Source organism: Mobula hypostoma, chromosome 2, assembly GCF_963921235.1.
Source record: "Mobula hypostoma chromosome 2, sMobHyp1.1, whole genome shotgun sequence".
Lineage (NCBI taxonomy): Eukaryota > Metazoa > Chordata > Chondrichthyes > Myliobatiformes > Myliobatidae > Mobula > Mobula hypostoma.
Window position 1 is genome coordinate 150,056,551 of NC_086098.1, and position 20,586 is coordinate 150,077,136.

The 20,586-nt window shown below is 41.6% G+C and overlaps 1 protein-coding gene across 1 annotated transcript in view; it reads right to left on the reverse strand.

Moving 5' to 3' along the window:
- The window catches only part of me1 (malic enzyme 1, NADP(+)-dependent, cytosolic), a 481,492-nt gene that overhangs the window by 219,113 nt on the left and 241,793 nt on the right, over positions 1–20,586 (reverse strand). Inside the window, exon 6 of the mRNA XM_063040862.1 lies at positions 1,156–1,259. Coding sequence (XP_062896932.1) covers positions 1,156–1,259 — 104 coding nt within the window. The remainder of the gene's footprint in view (positions 1–1,155; positions 1,260–20,586) is intronic.

The window sequence follows — 20,586 nt, forward strand, 5'->3', positions numbered from 1 at the left end:
ACCTCTGTGCTGTCAGTGACAAGCATGGTGAAAAGTTTCACCAGGACACTGAAGTCATGGAGAAACAGTATCAGAGCAACTGGAATCCATCAATGCTGGCTGATTACTGTGGGGCATTTAAGTGAGAAGCCTCAGACACTGAGTACAAATTAAAATCATCAGCAAAACATTTTTAGCTTAGTTGAATATTGCAAAGCATCTGCACTGTTATGCAATTAAACACATTATATTCAATAAAAGTTAATTTCTTAAAATTTCATGATTATGATACAAGTAGTCTGAAATTATATATCTGTTTAGCAACAAGCTGTCCATTAAAAAACAAAAAATATAATGAGGAAGCAACACTTCTGAAAAAAATGCTCTCCAGTGTTATAGGAAGGAGACGGAAGCTTTGGAGAGGGAGCAGTGAAGATTTACCAGGATACTACCTGGGTTAGGGAGCATGTCTTACGAGGATTGGTTGAGCGAGCTAGGGCATTTCTCTCTGGAGCGAAGGAGGATGAGAGGTGACTTGACAGAGGCGTACAAGATAAGAGGCATAGATCAAGTGGACAGCCAGAGACCTTTTCCAGGGCGGAAATGGCTAATATGAGGGGGCATCATTATAAGGTGACTAGAATAAAGTATGGGGGAGGGGGTGTCAGAGGTAGGATTTTCACACAGAGAGTGGTTGATACAAGTAATGCCCTGCCAGGGGTGCAGATACATTACGGCCATTTAAGAAATCATAGATAGGCACATGGATGAAAGCAAATTGGAGGGCTATGGGGGAGTTGGTTTGGTTACTATAGGTGTTAATTTGAACTTGATACAAGTTAAAAAGTCAGCACCACATCATAGGCCAAAGGACCTGTACTCTGCTGTTATGTTCTATGTTAAATTAGCAATATTGACCAGACAGAATTAATAAATACAGCAGACTCTGCAGACGCTGGAACTCCAAAGCAACACACACAGAATGCTGGAGGATCTCAGGTCAGGCAGCACCTATGGTGGGAATAAAAAGTCAATGTTTTGGGCTGAGACCCTTCATCATAAATGGAGAATAAAGCTGACTATAAGTGAAACTGCTCGGCGCAGCTGAACAATATTGCACATTAATCTCCTGTGCACCATAGAAGGAAGCACATGGCAAATGAAAAATACACAAACCTCTCAGTTACTGCCTGCATAAACTCTTCCAAAAGATCATCATATTCTTGACCTCTTATTCTTTTGTGCCTCAGTCCAATGTACAGAGGATCTTTCAGCAACTCCTGCCAAAGGACAAAGCAAAAGTTTCAGTTTCAAATTATTGAATGCAAACACAAGAGGCATTTTTTCTGTTAATGAATATATTTGTTCTGTTAATAAATGAATCTCAGGGTAGTATATGGTGACATACTGCATATATAATTTTATAAAAAAATTACTTTGAACTTTGAACATTAAACTTCACTCTTAAAGCCGCATAGACTAGAGTCTGATAAGAAATTGAGACATTACTATAATTCTTAATTTTCAGAACACATTCACAAAAGTGCCACATCTTTATCAAGATGGAAAATTTTTAAAAATTCATATGGTGGGAATCTAAGAAAAAACTGAAAATGTTAGAAGCACATATATCAAGCTGCATATATAAAGAATGAGAAATAGAATTAACAGAGATTCTTCACCAGAACAGATAGGTGATTGTTGACCTGCAATGCCATCCCTTTCCACAGATGCAGACTAACTTTTTGAGTGTTTCCAGAATTTACTCCCTGAACACCCACAACTGCATGCCAGACTCTGCTCCTCTGCTCTAGCTCCATCTACAAGTTTATATACGGGCACCGCCATAGTGCCCCTGTCATGGTTGTGGTACCGGGAAGCTGATCAGCTGTGGATAACACAACACACGAGAGACAGGGAGGTGAGGAACACACGTGCACCTGTTTATTTTACTTGTAAGCCATCTACCCAGAATGCCCTCTCACATTTCGTTCAGTACGTAACCCAGGGGAAGATTGGCAGCAACCTGTAAGGGTCAAAATGTGCACGAATATGTAACGGGGCCGTATGTCTTACGTGTGGCATGATCCCTCTGGATGGCGGCCAAGAGCGATTACTGTAACACTGTTACAGCGGCCAGCAAGCCGGAGTTCAATTCCTGCCGCTATCTGTAAGGAGTTTGTATATTCTCCCAATGGCCACGAGTGTTTCCTCTCACATTCCAAAGACGTACTGGTTAGTAGGTTAATAGATCACATGGGAATAATTGGGCAGCGGGGGTTCACTGGATCGGAAAGACCAGCTGCCATACTGTATCTCTAACTAAGTGATAGCATTTCACTGTATCTCAATAACAAAGCAATGGTAACCGATACTAATAATCATCCTTGCAAAGTCAAAATATCTTCAAAGAGAATCTTCTCTACAAACTGAAACATACTGCGCCCCCATCACCCAGGACATACCCTCATTTCATTCCTACCAAGGAGGAGGCACAGGAGCCTGAGGACTTACACTCAATGTTTTAGGAACAGCTTCTTCTCCTTCGCCATCAGATTTCTGAACGAATAATGAACCATGCACAAAACATTTTTTGTTCTCTTTTTGTACTACTTATTTAAATTAAGTATATATATATATTTCTTACTGTAATTTGTATTTTTATTAATGATCAGAATCAGAATCAGGTTTATTATCACCAGCATGTGTTGTGAAATTTGTTAACTTAGCAGCAGCAGTTCAATACAATAGACAATAGACAATAGGTGCAGGAGTAGGCCATTCAGCCCTTCGAGACAGTACCACCATTCACTGTGATCATGGCTGATCATCCACAATCAGTACCCTTTTCCTGCCTTGACTCCACTATCTTTAAGAGCTCTCTCTAACTCTTTCTTGAAAGCACCCAGAGAATTGGCCTCCACTGCCTTCTGAGGCAGAGCATTCCACAGATCCACAACCCTCTGTGTGAAAAAGTTTTTCCTCAACTCCGTTCTAAATTGTCTACCCCTTATTCTTAAACTGTGGCCTCTGGTTCTGGACTCCCCCAACATTGGAAATATGTTTCCTGCCTCTAGCGTGTCCAATCCCTTAGTGATCTTATATGTTTCAATCAGATCCCCTCTCATCCTTCTAAATTCCAGTGTATACAACCCCAGTCGCTCCAATCTTTCAAGATACGACTGTCCTGCCATCTCGGGAATTAACCTCGCGAAACTACGCTGCACTCCCTCAATAGCTAGCATGTCCTTCCTCAAATTTGGAGACCAAAACTGTACACAATATTCCAGGTGTGGTCTCACCAGGGCCCTGTACAACTGCAGAAGGACCTCTTTGTTCCTATACTCAACTCTGCTTTGTTATGAAGGCCAACATGCCATTAGCTTCCTTCACTGCTTGCTGTACCTGCATGCTTACTTTCAGTGACTGATGAACAAGGTCTCGTTGTACTTCCCTTTTCCTAACTTGACACCATTCAGGTAGTAATCTGCCTTCCTGTTCTTGCCACCAAAGTGGATAACCTCACATTTATCCACATTAATAAAGAAGAAAAAAAAGTAAAAATAAGTAAATAAATAAATCAGTTACAGTATATGCATATTGAATAGATCAAAAATCATGCAAAAACAGAAATAATATATATTAAAAAGGTGAGGTAGTGTTCATGGCTTCAATGCCCATTTAGAAATTGGATGGCAGATGGGAAGAAGCTGTTCCTGAATCGCTGAGTGTGTGCCTTCAGGCTTCTGTACCTCCTACCTGATGGTAACAGTGAGAAAAGGGCGTGCCCTGGGTGCTGGAGGTCCTTAATAATGGACGCTGCCTTTCTGAGACACCGCTCCCTGAAGATGTCCTGGGTACTTTGTAGGCTAGTACCCAAGATGGAGCTGACTAAATTTACAACCCTCTGCTGCTTCTTTCGGTCCTGTGCAGTAGCCTCCCCATACCAGAGGGTGATGCAGCCTGTCAGAATGTTCTACTAGGTACATCTGTAGAAGTTTTTGAGTATTTTTGTGAAACATACCAAATCTCTTCAAACTCCTAATGAAGTACAGTTGTTGTCTTGTCTTCTTTATAGCTGCATTGCAAAGTACTGCTGCCACAAAACAACAAATCTCATGACATATACCAATGATACTAAACCTGATTCTGATTCTAACAAATCAAGCAGGCCATTCAGTCCAACAGGTCCATGACCACCTGTGTTTCCTCTTACCTTCTTCACTAAATGGTACCTTTCTATCGTTTGAAATTAGTTACTTTCTGACAAAATGTATCTGCAATTTGCCTCAACTCTTCCACACAGAAGTAAGAGCCATATTCAGTGGTGTGCCATCACCACTGAACAGTGAGCAAAGATCCATCCTGTACTTCCCATCAGAGAACCACATCAGCCAGCAACAGAAGAGAAGGTTATCTTGGCTCCAGCATTTTATTTATTTATTTTAATTTAGAGATACATCACGGTAACTGGCCATTCTGGGCCATCCAGACCATGCTGTCCAGTTACACCCATGCAACCAATTAATCCACTAACCTTTATATTGAACATGGGAGGAAACTGGAGCACTTAGATGAAACTCATGCAGTCATGGGGAGAATGAACAAACTCCTTACAAACAGCGGCAGGAATTGAGCCCAGTTCAAGAATCTGGGGCTGTCTTGTGCTTTTTGAAAATAGTTATTTCAATCTCATTTTCCATAACAGCAAAGAATATAAAAGCAATTAATATAATGTGCACATATTATCTCCAATCCTGACGTAACATAGTGGGTATCTTAGCATTTTATAGCACCAGCGACTAGGGTTAATTTCCCACTGCCGTCTGTAAGGAACATGTGTGTTCTCTCCCTGTCTATGTGGGTTTCTTCTGGGTGCTCCACTTTGCTCCCAAATTCCAAAGACGTACAGGTGGGTAGGTTAATTGGCTACACAGTGTGGCACATTTAATATTTCAGTAATATATGAGTAATATCGTAAATACATTGTTTGATTAGGTATTGTAAGAAGTACATAAATGGCATATGTCATGATGCCACCAAATCATATGCACGTGCCTCACTAAAGTAAAAACTAAGTGGACACTCCTTCCCAGCTCTCGTGTTTTTTTTCTTTTGGTTAGTTTCTGGAGTTACAAAACATAACAGTGATGATGACGCAAACACGAGGAATTCTGCAGATGCTGGAATTTCGAGCAACACACATCACAGTTGCTGGTGAACGCAGCAGGCCAGGCAGCATCTCTAGGAAGAGGTACAGTCGACGTTTCAGGCCGAGACCCTTTGTCAGGACAGACAAAGGGTCTCGGCCTGAAACGTCGACTGTACCTCTTCCTAGAGATGCTGCCTGGCCTGCTGCGTTCACCAGCAACTTTGATGTGTGTTACAGTGATGATGAGGTAGTTTTAAAACAAACCCAAGATGACTACCTACCTGTTGAAGTGCAGCAAGATATTCTAATTTTTTTTAAAAAGCGCAGCACGTGCTTCTTTGGAAGGGGAGAAAGACAGTCAGGTTTGAAAAAAGGCACAAAAGGGATGAAGTTCATGAATTCATAAACAATGATTACCGAGTGATAATAATAAAGTTTTAAAAAGCAGAAATGGTTGGAAAGATAGAGACATCTGATTGCACAACAGATAAGTGGATGATGGATACTGAATGAATTGAACAATATTTTGAAGCAAATGAAATAGCCAACGAGAAACCAATACCAATGTTGCTGAGTACAATTGGTGGAAATGCATACAGTTTGCCTGAAGTATCATTCAGTGTTGAGTCCATGAACTCAATAGCAGCAATCTGTGCTTTGATGGTACAATTCTTGCTTGTCAATTATCAGTCAATTAAGAGTGGACTCTTGAGTATAATACAGAGGTTACCAGGGATTCATGGAGTCAGAAAACACTACAGCTAAGAAACAAGCCATTCCACCCATCTGGACGATGCCGAAGTATTAAGATGCGTCATCCCATTGACCTACACCTGAAACATAGTCTTCCCTACTCCTCCCATCCACATACCTATCCAAATTTCTCTTAAATATTGAAACTGAACCCACATCCACCACTTCCACTGGCAGCTCGTTCCATACTCCCACCACACTCTGAGTGAAGAAATGTCTCCCCGTGTTCCCCTTAAACTTTTCACATTAGATTAGATTATGAGGGCGCACAGTCCTCTTTTATTGTTATTTAGTAATGTATGCATTAAGAAATAATACAATATTCCTCTGGTGTGATGTCACAGAAACACAGGACGAACCAAGACTGAAAAACTGACAGAAACCACATAATTGTAACATATGGTTACAACAGTGCAAGCAATACCATAACCTGATGAAGAACAGGCCATGGGCAAGGTAAAAAAAAGTTCAAAGTCTCTCAAAAGTCCCACATCTCACGCAGACAGGAGAAGGAAGAAAACTCTCCCTGCCATGCCCGACCACAGTCCGACTCTGAGTCGTCTGAAAACTTCGAGCTCCGATCAGCCCTCCAACACCGAGCACCAAGCACCATCTCTGCCGAGCGCTTCGACCCCAGCCCCAGCCGCCAGCAGCAGGCAAAGCTGAGGATTTTGGGGCCTTCCCTTCAGAGATTCTCGATTGCACAGTAGCAGCGGCAGCGAACCGGGCATTTCAGAAGTTTCTCCAGATGTTCCTTCGTGCTTCTTACGGCTGTCTCCATCAGATCAGAATTGTGCACGGTACCCTATTTAACAAATACGATATCACTTCACCAGTGAGCTGCGCGCGCTGAGTCACGTCGCCATCTTCTCCTCCCGCCATCTTTTCCTCTCCTTCACCCCTAACCCATGACAACAAGTTCTAGTCTCACCCAACAACAGTAGGAGAAGCCTGCATGCATTTACCCTCTCTATACTCCTCATAATTTTGACTACCTCCATCAAATCTCCCCTCAACCTTCTACATTCTAGGGAATAAGTCCTAACCTATTCAACCTTTTCCTATAATTCAGGTCCTCAAGTTCTGGCTGTAGTGTATTCAATATTTCAGTAATAATTGAATTATAAAGCATTCTTTGCTTGTTTACATAAGTGAGAAATACGTCAGCAAAGTGGACTTAGCTGAGATAAACCTTTGGATGGAGATGGAAAAAGAGACCAAAGTGTTTCTCATCATAAACACTCACAAAAGGCTTTATCACTATAATAGGCTAATTTTTGGAGTAGCATCTACACCTGAATTCTGGCAGAAAACTATGGACCAGGTGCTGCAAGGCTGCCCAGATGCTCAATGTTACCTTGATGATATCATTGTTACCAATGAGAATGATAAGGAACATCTCCAAAATCTTAAGACAGTGTTAAGATGATGAGAAGATTATGAGCTCAGTGCATGATTCAGAAAATGTGAATTCTTTAAACCAAGCATCACTTACTGTGGTCACACCATTGACACACATGGATGACGCAAGTATGCTGAGAAAATTCAAGCGGTAGTTGATGGCCCAAGGCCAAAGAATGTGTCACAGTCGTGGTCCTTTTTAGGATTTGTCAGTTACTATAACAGGTTCTTCCCAAACCTGCCTACTATGCTCCATCCTTGAAATCATTACTATAGATCATGAGGAAATGGCAATGGACAAATTAGTGTGAGGTGACTTTCCAAAAGGCAAAGGAATCAGTGACATCAGACTCTGTACAGACATATTATGATCCAAATCGTCCGGTGAAGTTTGCCTCACCTTATAGTATAGGTGCAGTTATGTTGCATGTTATGAGTGATGGAAATGAATATCTAATGGCCTTTGCACCCCACTCTCCCCCTGCTGCAGAGAAAAACTCCACATAGATTGACAGAGAGGAGCTTTGTGTATGGTTTGGGATGCAAGACATTTCAGCCAGTACTTGTACGGGAGAGAGACTAGCCTCATGTTTGATTATCAACCACTAATGTCCATTTTCAATCCACAGAAGGGTGTTCCACTGACAGAAGCAGCAGGAATGCAGAGATAGGTTCTTTTCTTGGAGGGCACAATTACAAGATCGAATTAAAGAGGACAACTAACCATGGAAATGCTGATAGATTGTCCCGTCTACCCTTGGTAAAGGAAGTAGCACGGAAATTTACAGAAGAGGATAATCCTCTAGCTACATTCTCATTGGTCTACATGGCAACACAAAATGGCTGGAATATGCAGCAGAAATTCCAGTTTCTCCTTTTTTTTAACAGCACCAAGATGAATTTGCCCTTGATGGGGGTTGTCTTATTTGGGGATTGAGAGTTGTTCTACCATCTATGCTGATATATCTAGATATGGTTACAAATTGAAAGTGGTGGCTCTAAGCTTTGTCCGGTGGCCTGGGGTAGATCAGCAGATTGAGCAGCTTGCCATGCACTGTTTGGGATGCCAACACCTCCAGAAGATGCCAATAGCGGCGCCACTCCATCTCTGGAAATGACCAGCATTGCCCTGGCAATGGATTCATGTGGATTTTGCCTATTCATGGGCATAAGTTTCTTGGTACTAGTGAAAGCAGCTGGAAAGTGCCCAGAAGTGTTCCCAATAGCCTCTAATACAGCCTCACACACTGTTGATGTGTTAGGAAGACTCTTCTCATGGACTGCTGTTGCAGAACACTTCAAATCAGAATCATGTTTAATATCACCAGCATATGTTGTGAAACTTGTTAACTTAGCGGCAGCTGTACAATGCAATACATGACAATATAGAAAGAAATAAGTAACTTAATTACAGTAAGTATATATGTATATAAACTAGTTAAATTAAAGATTGTGCAAAAACAGAAATAATAAAAGTGAGGTAGTTTTCAAGGGTTCAGTAGGTTTATTCTGTGACGATGGACCACGGTGTGTTAGGCTACAGTTTCAGTCATTCCTGAAAATGAATGGAATAAGACATATTACATCTGCACTGTACCACCCAGATACCCAGAAAGGTTTGTCCCGTGTCTAGAGAACACATTGCAGGCAATGTCAGCAGAACATATTACATTGACACTGAATGAGAAGCTCAACAATTTCCTCCTCACATATCGCAATGCCACACACTTCACAACCAGCATCTCGTCAGCTATGCTGGTCCTGTCTCATCCCTTGTACTCATGCTTGGATCTCCTCAAACCCAATCTCAGAAGGAGTATGCAAGGCAAGCAGGTGAGACAAATTCCTTCTCAAACAAGGAAGTTTGATGTTTCACTCCTGGACAAGCAGTCCTGGTGAGGGACTACAGAGGTGATCAAAAGTGGGGACTTGCAAATATTAGGGACAGAACTGGGCCACTCTCCTACACAGTGGAGATTGCATCTGATGTCATCTGGAGATGACACCGATCAGTTGGAGAGCAGCGTCAATTGTTAGGGAAGAAAGGTGTCCGGAGCTGTCAGATCCATTTCCCACAGCCCCAGAGTCAACTCCTACAACCATCACAGAGGAGGCCCCACAACCCGAGATTGTTTCACAGCCACAAGTCTCACCTGCGAAGCAGAGTGATCACCCTTGTCAGGAAAGATATTATCCCATAGGAGTAAGAAGTACGACACAGTGATTAAATCTTTAGGCCTGAATGGGGCAATTTAAAATCTATGCATCTATACTGAGTTGGAATTTTATAGCTAAGCAGGGAGGAATGTAGTGTTTTTAGTATTTGAGTAATATTGTAAATAAATTGTGTGATTAAGCATTCTTTGTTTATGTAACACCCTGGGAAAGGTTTCACTGCTAACATGATGGTCTTTCCGTAGAAGCAGTGTTTGTATTATGGTCAGAGATAATGGGGTGCTTTGGAATGTGAGCTGGGTCCTTTGTTCAGCAGGAGAGGAAGAGAGAGACGCTGGAGAGAACACATTATAGGATTCGACGCGGTGGGGGACTGTGATTCGATGGAGCCAGGTGCTGAGATCGACTGAGGATCGGTGGATATGAATTTTGGGAGGAGTTGAACTCCAACTTTGCACTGTTTAATTATAATGGACCCTTTTTCTTTTTTTCTTCCTTTTCTTTACTAACCCTTTAGTTAAGATTCATGAATATAATTCCTTTAATCGTATGCAGTGTGCTGTCTGTTATTTCTTGGCACTGAGTTGTAACAGGGCAGCATCCACACAGACCGGGGTTTGGGGTGGGAGGACCATCTCAATCTCACGGGTTTGGCGGGACCGGACCCCAGACTTACGCAGCCGAGGAACCCAGCAGAGTTTCACTTACATAATTCATTACGGGTATATGTAAGAAATACGTGAATGGCATACATTAGCACACCTCCATGTTGTACGTGTGTTCCTTACTAAAGTAAAAGTTAAGTAGAGACATTTTCCCAACTCCCGTGTTTTATTTTACTTAGTTTCTGGAGTTACAAAACATAACACACAGGTGTCATCGAGCAGCGTGGGATTATTGGGACGGAAGGGCCTATTCCCATTCAGTAACTCTAAATAAATAAAAACACCCAGTTCACAGGCAGTGACAACTGACATTCCACATGCGGCTAGCAGAACATGAGGAGATATTGACCATGAACTGAATGGTGATTACATTGGAAATATTATCACCTAAACCAACCCAACATTAGTTGAGACACTTCCCATTTATTTTCAAAACAGTTTCATGTTTGGTTTAGACTAAAAATTCATTACATGAAGCAAAAATTACAAAATCCACACACGTTGATAGGGTGGCTAAGGAGGCATATGGTGTGTTGGACTTCATTAGTTGTGAGATTGAGTTCATGAGCCACTCGGTAATGTTGCCGCTCTATAAAACCCTGGTTAGACAACTCTTGGAGTGTGGTGTCCAGTGCTGGCCCTCTCATTATAGGAAGGGTGTGGAAGCTTTAGAGAGGATGCAGAGGAGATCTACCAGAATGCTGCCTGGATTAGAGGGCATGTCTTAACGAGGATAGGTTGAGTGAGCTGGGGCATACATCTTTGGAGTGTAATGCCCTGGTTAAGATTTTTACTGCTATTGCTATAGTTATTTCATTTTAACTGTTCTGTAAAAGCGGTGTGTTCTGGCTTTAGAATATTTGGTTTCAGCTAAAAGGCAAAGGACTATGATGTTCAGTTTAGGAATGTTGTGTCAGTTAGCCTGGGTGGCAGAATCGGGAGAAAGTTCAAGAGACCGAGGCAGAGAGAGATTTGTGATGGACAGTGTGGTTCGCTGTTTTTTTTTGGCGGGAGCTGCGGTGAGGACAAGAGGGAAGCTGGCTGAGAATGCTGTGGGAAGGAGCGTCCCTATTACACAAGGAGCTTTGTACAGATTAATGGCTCCAAGGAGGAAGGGCCAATTTCCCCAAGAGAGCCCGTTGGTTTGAAATAGATCTTGAGCAAAGTTCGGAATGGGGTGTATGCTTCACGCAGACTGTGGGCCCGGCGCATGAGTTAAAAGACAGCTACAAGATGCGCTCCGATGATGTGCACATTTGGACAATGCTAATTGTAATGGGCCCTTTTATATTTTCTTCCTTTTCTTTTTCCTACTAACTGTTTGATAAAGCTGAAGTTTGCAAATAGACTTTCTTTATAATTTTATGCAGTCTACAATCTGTTATTTCTTGCCAATTGACAATTGTGTATGGGCAGTATTTACACAGCATTCACTCAAATCGAGGTTTCTTTAATCGGAACATCACAATGTTCCTGTTTGGTGGAACCTCAAAACATACTGACCCTAGACGCCTATTGTTTATGAAAGGTGACCTTCTCACCATTGAGTCCTGTGGCTGTTAGCTAATGAGCCAAGTTTCCATATGAGCCCCGTGAGGGAGCTGCAGGAGTTTCAAGGAGGATGAGAGACAACTTGATTGATGATAAGAAGCATAGGTCGAGTGAATAGCCAAAGACTTTTCCCTAGGTAGCAATGGCTAATACGAGGGGACATAATTTTATTGGAGGAAAGTATAGGTGGGATGTCAGAAGTAGGTTTTTATACAAAGGGTGGAACACACTGCCAGGGGTATGGTAGAGGCAGATATTTTAAGGATATTTAAGAGACTCTTAGATTGGCCCATGGATGACAATAAACTAGAGGTCTATGTGGGAGTGAGGAATTAGGTTGATCTTGGAATAGGTTAGAAGGTCAACACAACACTGTGGGCCAAAGAACCTGCACTGTTCTGTAACGTTCTAGGTTCCATGTTCAAGATAACAATGGACAATACGATAACTTGGCCAAGAGTAACACCCCTGTCAGACTGCTGAGAGTTTCAAGTTCCACTTCTGGGCGTAATCACATAATTTAGGCTGATCTAGACAAACCAATTAGGGTCATGTTTACAAGTCCTCTGAAAAAAAAAGCAGGAGCCTCAGGCAGCATTTCTTCAGCTTTGGAACTTGACAGCTTAGACTGAGACAGGGCTAGGTCTGATTTACAACCACTGATCAAAGACAACGCTTGGTAAGGAGATGTACTGTAATTCCATAAATTCGTTTCCCAAATCTTTTTTATTATTTTTTCCAAAATAAACACAAGTACATTGAAGTAAACAACACTTACAATGCCTCAAGAAAAAAAAATTATATAAAGATCGAAAAAAATTTTCTGATGAAAAAAAAACCCCTACTAAGCAAGAAAAGTGGGAAAAAGAAAAATCCCATTAGGTGTTCAACCCCAGAGCCATGTGTCATACATAAAGCTTCTAAAGATAAACATCAAACTGTCAGCTAAAAAGAAAGTACCAAAAAAATTTACAATTAGATCGTGGAGAGTCCATCAATTAACTCAAATGATAATAATGAGCAAATGAACCCCATCTTTTCTCAAAATCAAATAATTCCATAAATTCATCACAGCATTGAGAATTTCATCTGAAATTATTTTGCAATGCCAAAATTTCGGAATTGGAATTTAAGGTTGAACAATTTGCCAATTCAAACATTACAACACTTTGGAATTGAGGACTGTTATCAGATGTTTGATACGACTCAACCCAAGGATTAAGATCAGAAAGAAGTGCAACTGCTGTGCAGAGACCTGGGTTCCTGTTCCTTCCCTTTCTCCCATGATCCACTCCCCCCTGCTAGTAGATAACTACCTCTTTGACCCTTCACCTCTGCCACCTATCACCACCCAGCTTCCCACTTCATCGTCACCCACCCACTCTCCCCCTCACCTAGCCTCACCTATCACCTGCCAGCTCATACTCCTCTCCCTTCCCTCATCTTCTGGCTGCTGCCCCCTTCCTTTTCAGTCCTGATGAAGGGTCTCAGACCAAAACGCTGATTGTTTATTCCCATTCATAGGTGCTACCTGAACCGCGGAGTTCCTCCAGCATCTTGAGTGTTTTGGTCTTGAATGAATTGTGTTCAAGACTTAGGTCCTGTTTTCTAAGTTTGTTAGATGTCATTGTCCCTGTGTGCAAAGTGATAAGTCTCACTCGCATCCAAAATAAAGGATTACAAGAAAAATATTCCACAGTAAAACTGGAATCAAATCAGTGAGTCACATCAAAACTCCAGTCAATACCCAGGTCTATCAGTTTGATATTTCACACAAATTCAGCAAAGTTAATTCTCATTTCCTACAACTCCCAGAGCACATTTACAAATCAATCTCACCAATCTAATCCTGATGGAACATCTGCTATAAATTGGTTCACTGGAGAATTTGGTTAGTTTTGCTCACGTCATAAAACTTCTGCTCAAAAAAGCTGCAGAAAGCTGCAAACTACAGCTCCATCATGGGGGATACCTTCAAAAGGTGATGCCACAAAAAGCTGTAGAAAGTTGTAAACTCAGTCAGTCCTATCATGGGCACCAGCCTCTCCAGCATCGAGGACACCTTCGAAAGGTGATGCCACAAAAAGGCAGCATCCATCATTGAGGTCTCACATCACCCAGGACATGCCCTCTTCTTATTGCTACCATCAAGGAGGAAGTAGCGGGGCCTGAAGACACACACTTAACATTTTAGAAACAGCTTCTTCCCCTCCACCATCATCAGTTTTCTGAATGGAAAATGAACCCATGAACACTACCACACTAATTTTTTTTTCTTTTCTTTTGCTTTCTTTTTGCACTACCTTAATTTATATATCTATTTCTTCTTGTATTTGACTGCTTTTTTATTATTATGTATTGTAATATACTGCTGCTGCAAAACAACAAATTTCATGACATTTGTCAGTGACTTTAAACCTGATTCTGAAAGGCTCGGTGTTCTACCACTGAATACCTGTTTTAATCCTTTGGACCTATCATTAGTATGTGGAATGTTATCTACAGCTGTCAAGAGAATACTTATGCACTAAATGTAAGACCCAAGGCACTTGCTTGTAAAGTGTAATTGTCCTTTTCAGCAGAGCAGAACAAAGGGTAAGGAAATTCCAATTTGGCTACATGATCTGTGAGAAAACAATATTATTGTAATAGATATAATCCAGACCCTGAAGCTGCTCGAATTATTTGTTTTTTAAAACAAAATTATTCATAATTTTAAAATTACAAGAATAAACTGTTCAGTGCCTTTTCATTCTTTACATTAATAGCCAACGCTTTCCATACTGTTCAATTAAATTCATAAACTACTTGAATAAAACATCCACGGCCAAGTAATTTTCTTTCTTTGCAAAACGAGAGTCCTAATGGGCTGCACTGTAGTGTAGCAGGTTAGCGTAACACTTAACACTAGATTTGATATTCTGTACCAATCAAGGTAAAATTTTGAATATGTAAGTTGTTGCGCCTTTAGGAACAAGTGATCATAACATTGTTAGTCTCGAAGTTTTTTGGGGGAGTAAAAACTAGTCAGTAGAAACTAAAGCCATTAAATTGCACTTCAGAAAGGCAAAGCTTGTGCAAATGCAGCAAGGAGTTCAGAAGGTAAACTGGAAGGAACTGCTTGACGTTGAGTCAGTTGAGTAACAATATAAAGAGGTAATACGCACAGTGCAGGAAATTTTCATACCCAAGGTCGGAAGAAGAAATAAAAACAACAGATCAACTAAATGCATGAATAAAGATTTACACAAAAAATTACTGAAGAAAATACAGCTAGACAAGGAATACAGAAAAAATACCAATGATGTTAACTCTAGGGCATATGAAAATAAGAGAGCTATAGTCAAGAGGGAAATTCAGATCGCCAAAAGGCAGTTTGAGAAGGATATTGCTGATAATTCTAAGATTGACCCCAAGAGATTTTTTTCAATACTTCAGTAGTAAAGAAAACTCAAGGAGGAAGTTAAGTGTATTAAGAACAATAGTGAGGTGTTAAATTATGTAGAGAAGGACATAGTGGATACTCTTAACACATATTTTGCTAAAGTATTCACCTGCGAAGATGAATATGCCAGTAAGTATAGGAAAAAAGGTTGTTTTAAGTGACTTCAAGATCTTAGAAAGTGAGGTCGTTCTTTATCTGAAAAGGCTGAAAGTTCATAAATCTTCAGGGCCAGGCAACATATATCCAAGGGTACGTAAAGAGGTCTGTGATTATATATAAAAACCCCTAACATGTGTTTTTCAAAAGTCAGAGAAGACTGGTGAAATCCCTAAAGACAGGAAATGGGCTAACACTGTCCTGGTATATAAGAAGGATGACCGTACTGACCCTGATACCTATAGACCAGTAAGCTTAATGTGTATCGTAGGAAAGATAATAGAAACATTAATAAAGAACGAGCTGAAAAGCAGCTGCTAACAACAGACGTATTAACTGGAAACCAGCATGCATCCAGAATGGGTAAATCATATTTTACTAAGATGCTGGAGTTCTATGAAGAGGCAAATGAAATTGTCAGTTTTGGGGCCGCTGCTTTTTTAATTTACATTAATGATTTGCATAAGCACATAACAAATAAAGTAGTAAAGTTTGCCGATGTCACAAAATTAAATGGCAGATGAAATTTAATTTAAGTAAATGTTAAATATTATATATAGGAATTAGAAATATTAGATATAAATATACAATGGGGGAGCTCTTGAGTTAAACAGTGCACTGCATGAAGGATTTGGGTGTCCATTTAAACTCATCACAATCAACATCCAGACAGTGTATACAAGTGATGAGGAAGGCTAATAGAATCTTGGGCTATATAATGCCTTCAGTGGAGTTCAAGTCTAGAGATGTCTCCTTCAACTGTATAACATGCTTGTGAGGCCACACCTTGAGAGCTGTGTACAATTTTAGTCTCTGTACTTCGTAAGGGATGTGTAGGCACTGGAGAGAGTCCAGAGAAGGGCGACTACACTCATTCCTGGCCTGCAGGGTATCAGCTATGAAGAAAGATTGAAAGAATTAAATCTTTTTTATCCTAAGTAGATGTAGAATGAGAGGAGACATGATAGAAGTGTTCAAAATCATTAAGAGTATAAGTTTATCTGCTCAGGGGATCTCCCATCCACTGCTACCAACCTTATAGTTCCACACCATGCACTTCCCGTTTCTACCTCCTACCCAAGATCCACAAACCTGCCTGCCCAGGTAGACTCATTGTCTCAGCTTGCTCCTGCCCCACCAAACTCATTTCTACATACCTCGACACGGTTTTATCCCCCCTTGTTCAATCCCTTCCTACCTATGTTCGTGACACTTCTCACGCTCTGAAATTTTTCAATGATTTTAAGTTCCCTGGCCCCCACCACTTTAGTTTCACCATGGATGTTCAGTCCCTATATACATCCATCCCCCATCAGGAAGGTCTCAGAGCTCTCCGCTTCTTTTTGGATTCCAGACCTAACCAGTTCCCTTCTACCACCACTCTGCTCCGTCTAGCGGAAATAGTCCTTACTCTTAATAACTTCTCCTTTGGCTCCTCCTACTTCCTCCAAAATAAAGGCGTAGCCATGGGCACCCGTATGGGTCCCAGCTATGCCTGCCTTTTTATTGGCTTTGTGGAACAATCTATGTTCCAAGCCTATACTGGTATCTGTCCTTTGCTACATCGGCGACTGCATTGGCGCTGCTTCCTGCACGCATGCTGAGATCGTTGACTTCATTAACTTTGCCTCCAACTTTCACCCTGTCCTCAAGTTTACCTGGTCCATTTCCGACACCTCCCTCCCCTTTCTAGATCTTTCTGTCTCTATCTCTGGAGACAGCTTATCTACTGATGTCTACTATAAGCCTACTGACTCTCACAGCTATCTGGACTATTCCTCTTCTCACCCTGTCTCTTGCAAAAATGCCATCCGCTTCTCGCAATTCCTCCGTCTCTGCCGCATCTGCTCTCAGGATGAGGCTTTTCATTCCAGGACGAAGGAGATGTTCTTCTTTTTTAAAAAAGAGGCTTCCCTTCCTCCATCATCAGCTCTGCTCTCAAACGCATCTCCCCCATTTCACGCACATCTGCTCTCACTCCATCCTTCCGCCACCCCACTAGGAATAGGGTTCCCCTGGTCCTCACCTATCACCCCACCAGCCTTTGGGTCCAACATATAATCCTCCGTAACTTCCGCCACCTCCAACGGGATCCCACCACTAAGCACATCTTTCCCTCCCCCCCCCCGGCTTTCGGCAGGGATCACTCCCTACATGACTCCCATGTCCATTCGTCCCCCCCATCCCTTCCCACCGATCTCCATCCCAGCACTTAACCTTGTAAGCGGAACAAGTGCTACACATGCCCTTACACTTCCTCCCTTACCACCATTCAGGGCCCCAAACAGTCCTTCCAGGTGAGGCGACAACTCACCTGTGAGTCGGCTGGGGTGATATACTGCATCTGGTGCTCCCGATGCGGCCTTCTACATATTGGCGAGACCTGACGCAGACTGGGAGATCATTTCGCTGAAAACCGACGCTCTGTCCGCCAGAGAAAGCAGGATCTCCCAGTGGCCACACATTTTAATTCCACATCCCATTCCCATTCTGATATGTCTATCCACAGCCTTCTCTACTGTAAAGATGAAGCCAAACTCAGGTTGGAGGAACAACACCTTATACTCCCTCTGGGTAGCCTCCAACCTAATGGCATGAACGTTGACTTCTCTAACTGCCGTTAATGCCCCACCTCTCCCTCGTACCCCATCCGTTATTTATTTTTATACACACATTCTTTCTTTCACTCTCCTTTTTCTCCCTCTGTCCCTCTCACTATACTCCTTGCCCATCCTCTGGGCTTCCCCCCTCCCCCTTTCTTTCTCCCTGGGCCTCTCGTCCCATGATCCTCTCATATCCCCTTTGCCAATCACCTGTCCAGCTCTTGGCTCCATCTCTCCCCCTCCTGTCTCCTCCTATCATTTCGGATCTCCCCCTCCCCCTCCCACTTTCAAATCTCTTACTAGCTTTTCTTTCAGTTAGTCCTGACAAAGGGTTTTGACTGTACCTCTTCCTATAGATGCTGCCTGGCCTGCTGCGTTCACCAGTAATTTTTATGTGCGTTGCTTGAAATTCCAGCATCTGCAGATTTCCTCGTGTAAGAGTATAAGTAAGTTGGATTCCAGCTGCTACTTCACAATTAATCCATCAACAAGGACACGGGGCCATAGATGAGGACTGGTTAAAGGGAGATTTCAGACTAACATCAAGAAGCATTTTGTTACACAACCCGTTGTGGACACATGGAACAAACTACCTAGTCATGTAGTTGCGAGTAGCACCTTACAGACTTCCAAATCTAAACTTGATTGTTACTTCAACACACTATGTGAATAGAAAATTGGCAAGCTTTGTTGGGTTGAATGGCCTGCTCTTGTCAAAAACCTTCTAATGTTCTAAAGTTTGCAGTGTCAGTCATTACCGAATGGAGGCAATTCCTGCCACCGATTATACAGAGTTTGTACATCCTCTCTGTGATCACATGGATTTCCTCCCACGTTCCAAAATCATATGGTTTAAAGTTAATGAGTTGTGGGCTTGTCATGTTGGCACTAAAAGTATGGTGACACTTGCGGGCTCCCCCTAGCACAATCCCGCTGATTTGATTTGACACCGATGATGCAATTCACTGTCGGTTTAAACGTGCGACGATTGAAACCGTGCCATGTCAAAGTAGTATCATCTGCTTATTTTTCAAAGCTTTTCACTTCTTCAGGATCACTCTACAATCAAAAACCAGCCCCTGGCTATTATTCTGCACTCCTAACAGAAATCCAAAAAACATTTCCCTCCCACACTCCACCCTCTTTATGCTCATTTTGAGAAGTTGATGAATATCTGTGTTCACGATTGACTCTTCAAGCACAAGTACAGGTTAGGGTTAGGGTTAGTAAGTTGTGGGCGTGCTACCTTGGCATCAAAAACATGGTGGCACCTGCAGGCTGCCCCCAGCACAAATCGGACTGTGTTGATCATTGATGCAAAACGTTGCATTTCACTGTATATTTCGCAGTTTCAATGTTCTTGTGATATATAAAACTTATCTAATCTTTAAACTTCTACTTTGCAGTGCCTTGAGGTGTCTGTTATACACAGTACAGGTCTCAGAATTATATAAGAGACCAAGAAACAGTGCCTGGTTTTTCTCCCAGGGATTATGAGGATCAGAAAGGCAGAAAATCTCTCCATTTCCAGATAGTACATTTCAATGCTCAAACATTTAAAATAAATTTATTATCAACGTATGTATACCATCCTGTAATTCATTTACTTGCAGGGATTCACAGGACAATAAATACAATAGAATCATTGAAAAATTACACAGAAAGGCTGACAAGCAACCAATGTGCAAAAGGAGACAATCTGTGCAAATACATAATCAATCAATCAATCAAAACACTTGAAAGTGAGTGTATAGGTTGTGAAATCAGTTCAGAGTTGAGGTGAGTGAGGTTATCCATGCTGGTTCAGGAGCCTGATAGATAAAGGGCAGTAACTGTTCCTGAACCTGCTGGTTTGGGACCAAAGGCTTCTGATGGCAGCAGTGAGAAGAGAGCATGCTCTGGGTGGTGGGGCTCCTTTATGATGGGTGCTGCTTTCTTCGTGTAGGAGAAGTAATCCCGAGTTATTTGAATGGGTATTATGTTGGATTTATTTTCTGGTTAATGCATACTAGCTTTAGAAATCCATTACTGAAGACTCAGGTGACATTTTTCGCACTTTCAATCAAATTATTCCCTTAAGCTGATTTGTTTTGCCATGGTATCGTGGCTGGAATGAATTACATCATCCCCTCTTTCAGATCAGTCTAATTTCTTGCACTAAATCAGTTGGAACAAACTAATCCACAGGTTTTAGTTGTATGAACTGACAAGGGTCTCTATCGTCCGATTTTGAACAGTGATCATGTGATGCAACTTCAGTCTCCCTCCACTGATGAGAAGATTGCCTCTGGGTCTCGGTGCAGCTGATTAAAAATAAGCGACTCAAAATTTCAGCCTTAATATTCAAGCAGTGTTAACTTTGCAATGACTTGTTCACTGACCTCTGTCAATGATCAGCAAACTTTAGGGAACAGCTTAGTTCAATCGGAGTTCTGCTGATGAGTTATTCCTGTGAATTTTAACTTGTTCTTTTGGACAATACCTTTCAGTCAATTCAGAACAAAAGAATGTTTCCTTTTATGTCACTCCCCACCCCCAACCTACACAATAATTAAATGTTCAGCTAACATATAGAAAACACATCCATTTACATTGTCTAGTCAATCAGGATTTGGTATTTAGGGGAAGGGATGGAATAATTAGATGGTAACATTTTTCATCTTGATACTGTTTTGAATATTTAATGATTTTTGACTTAGTGCAACT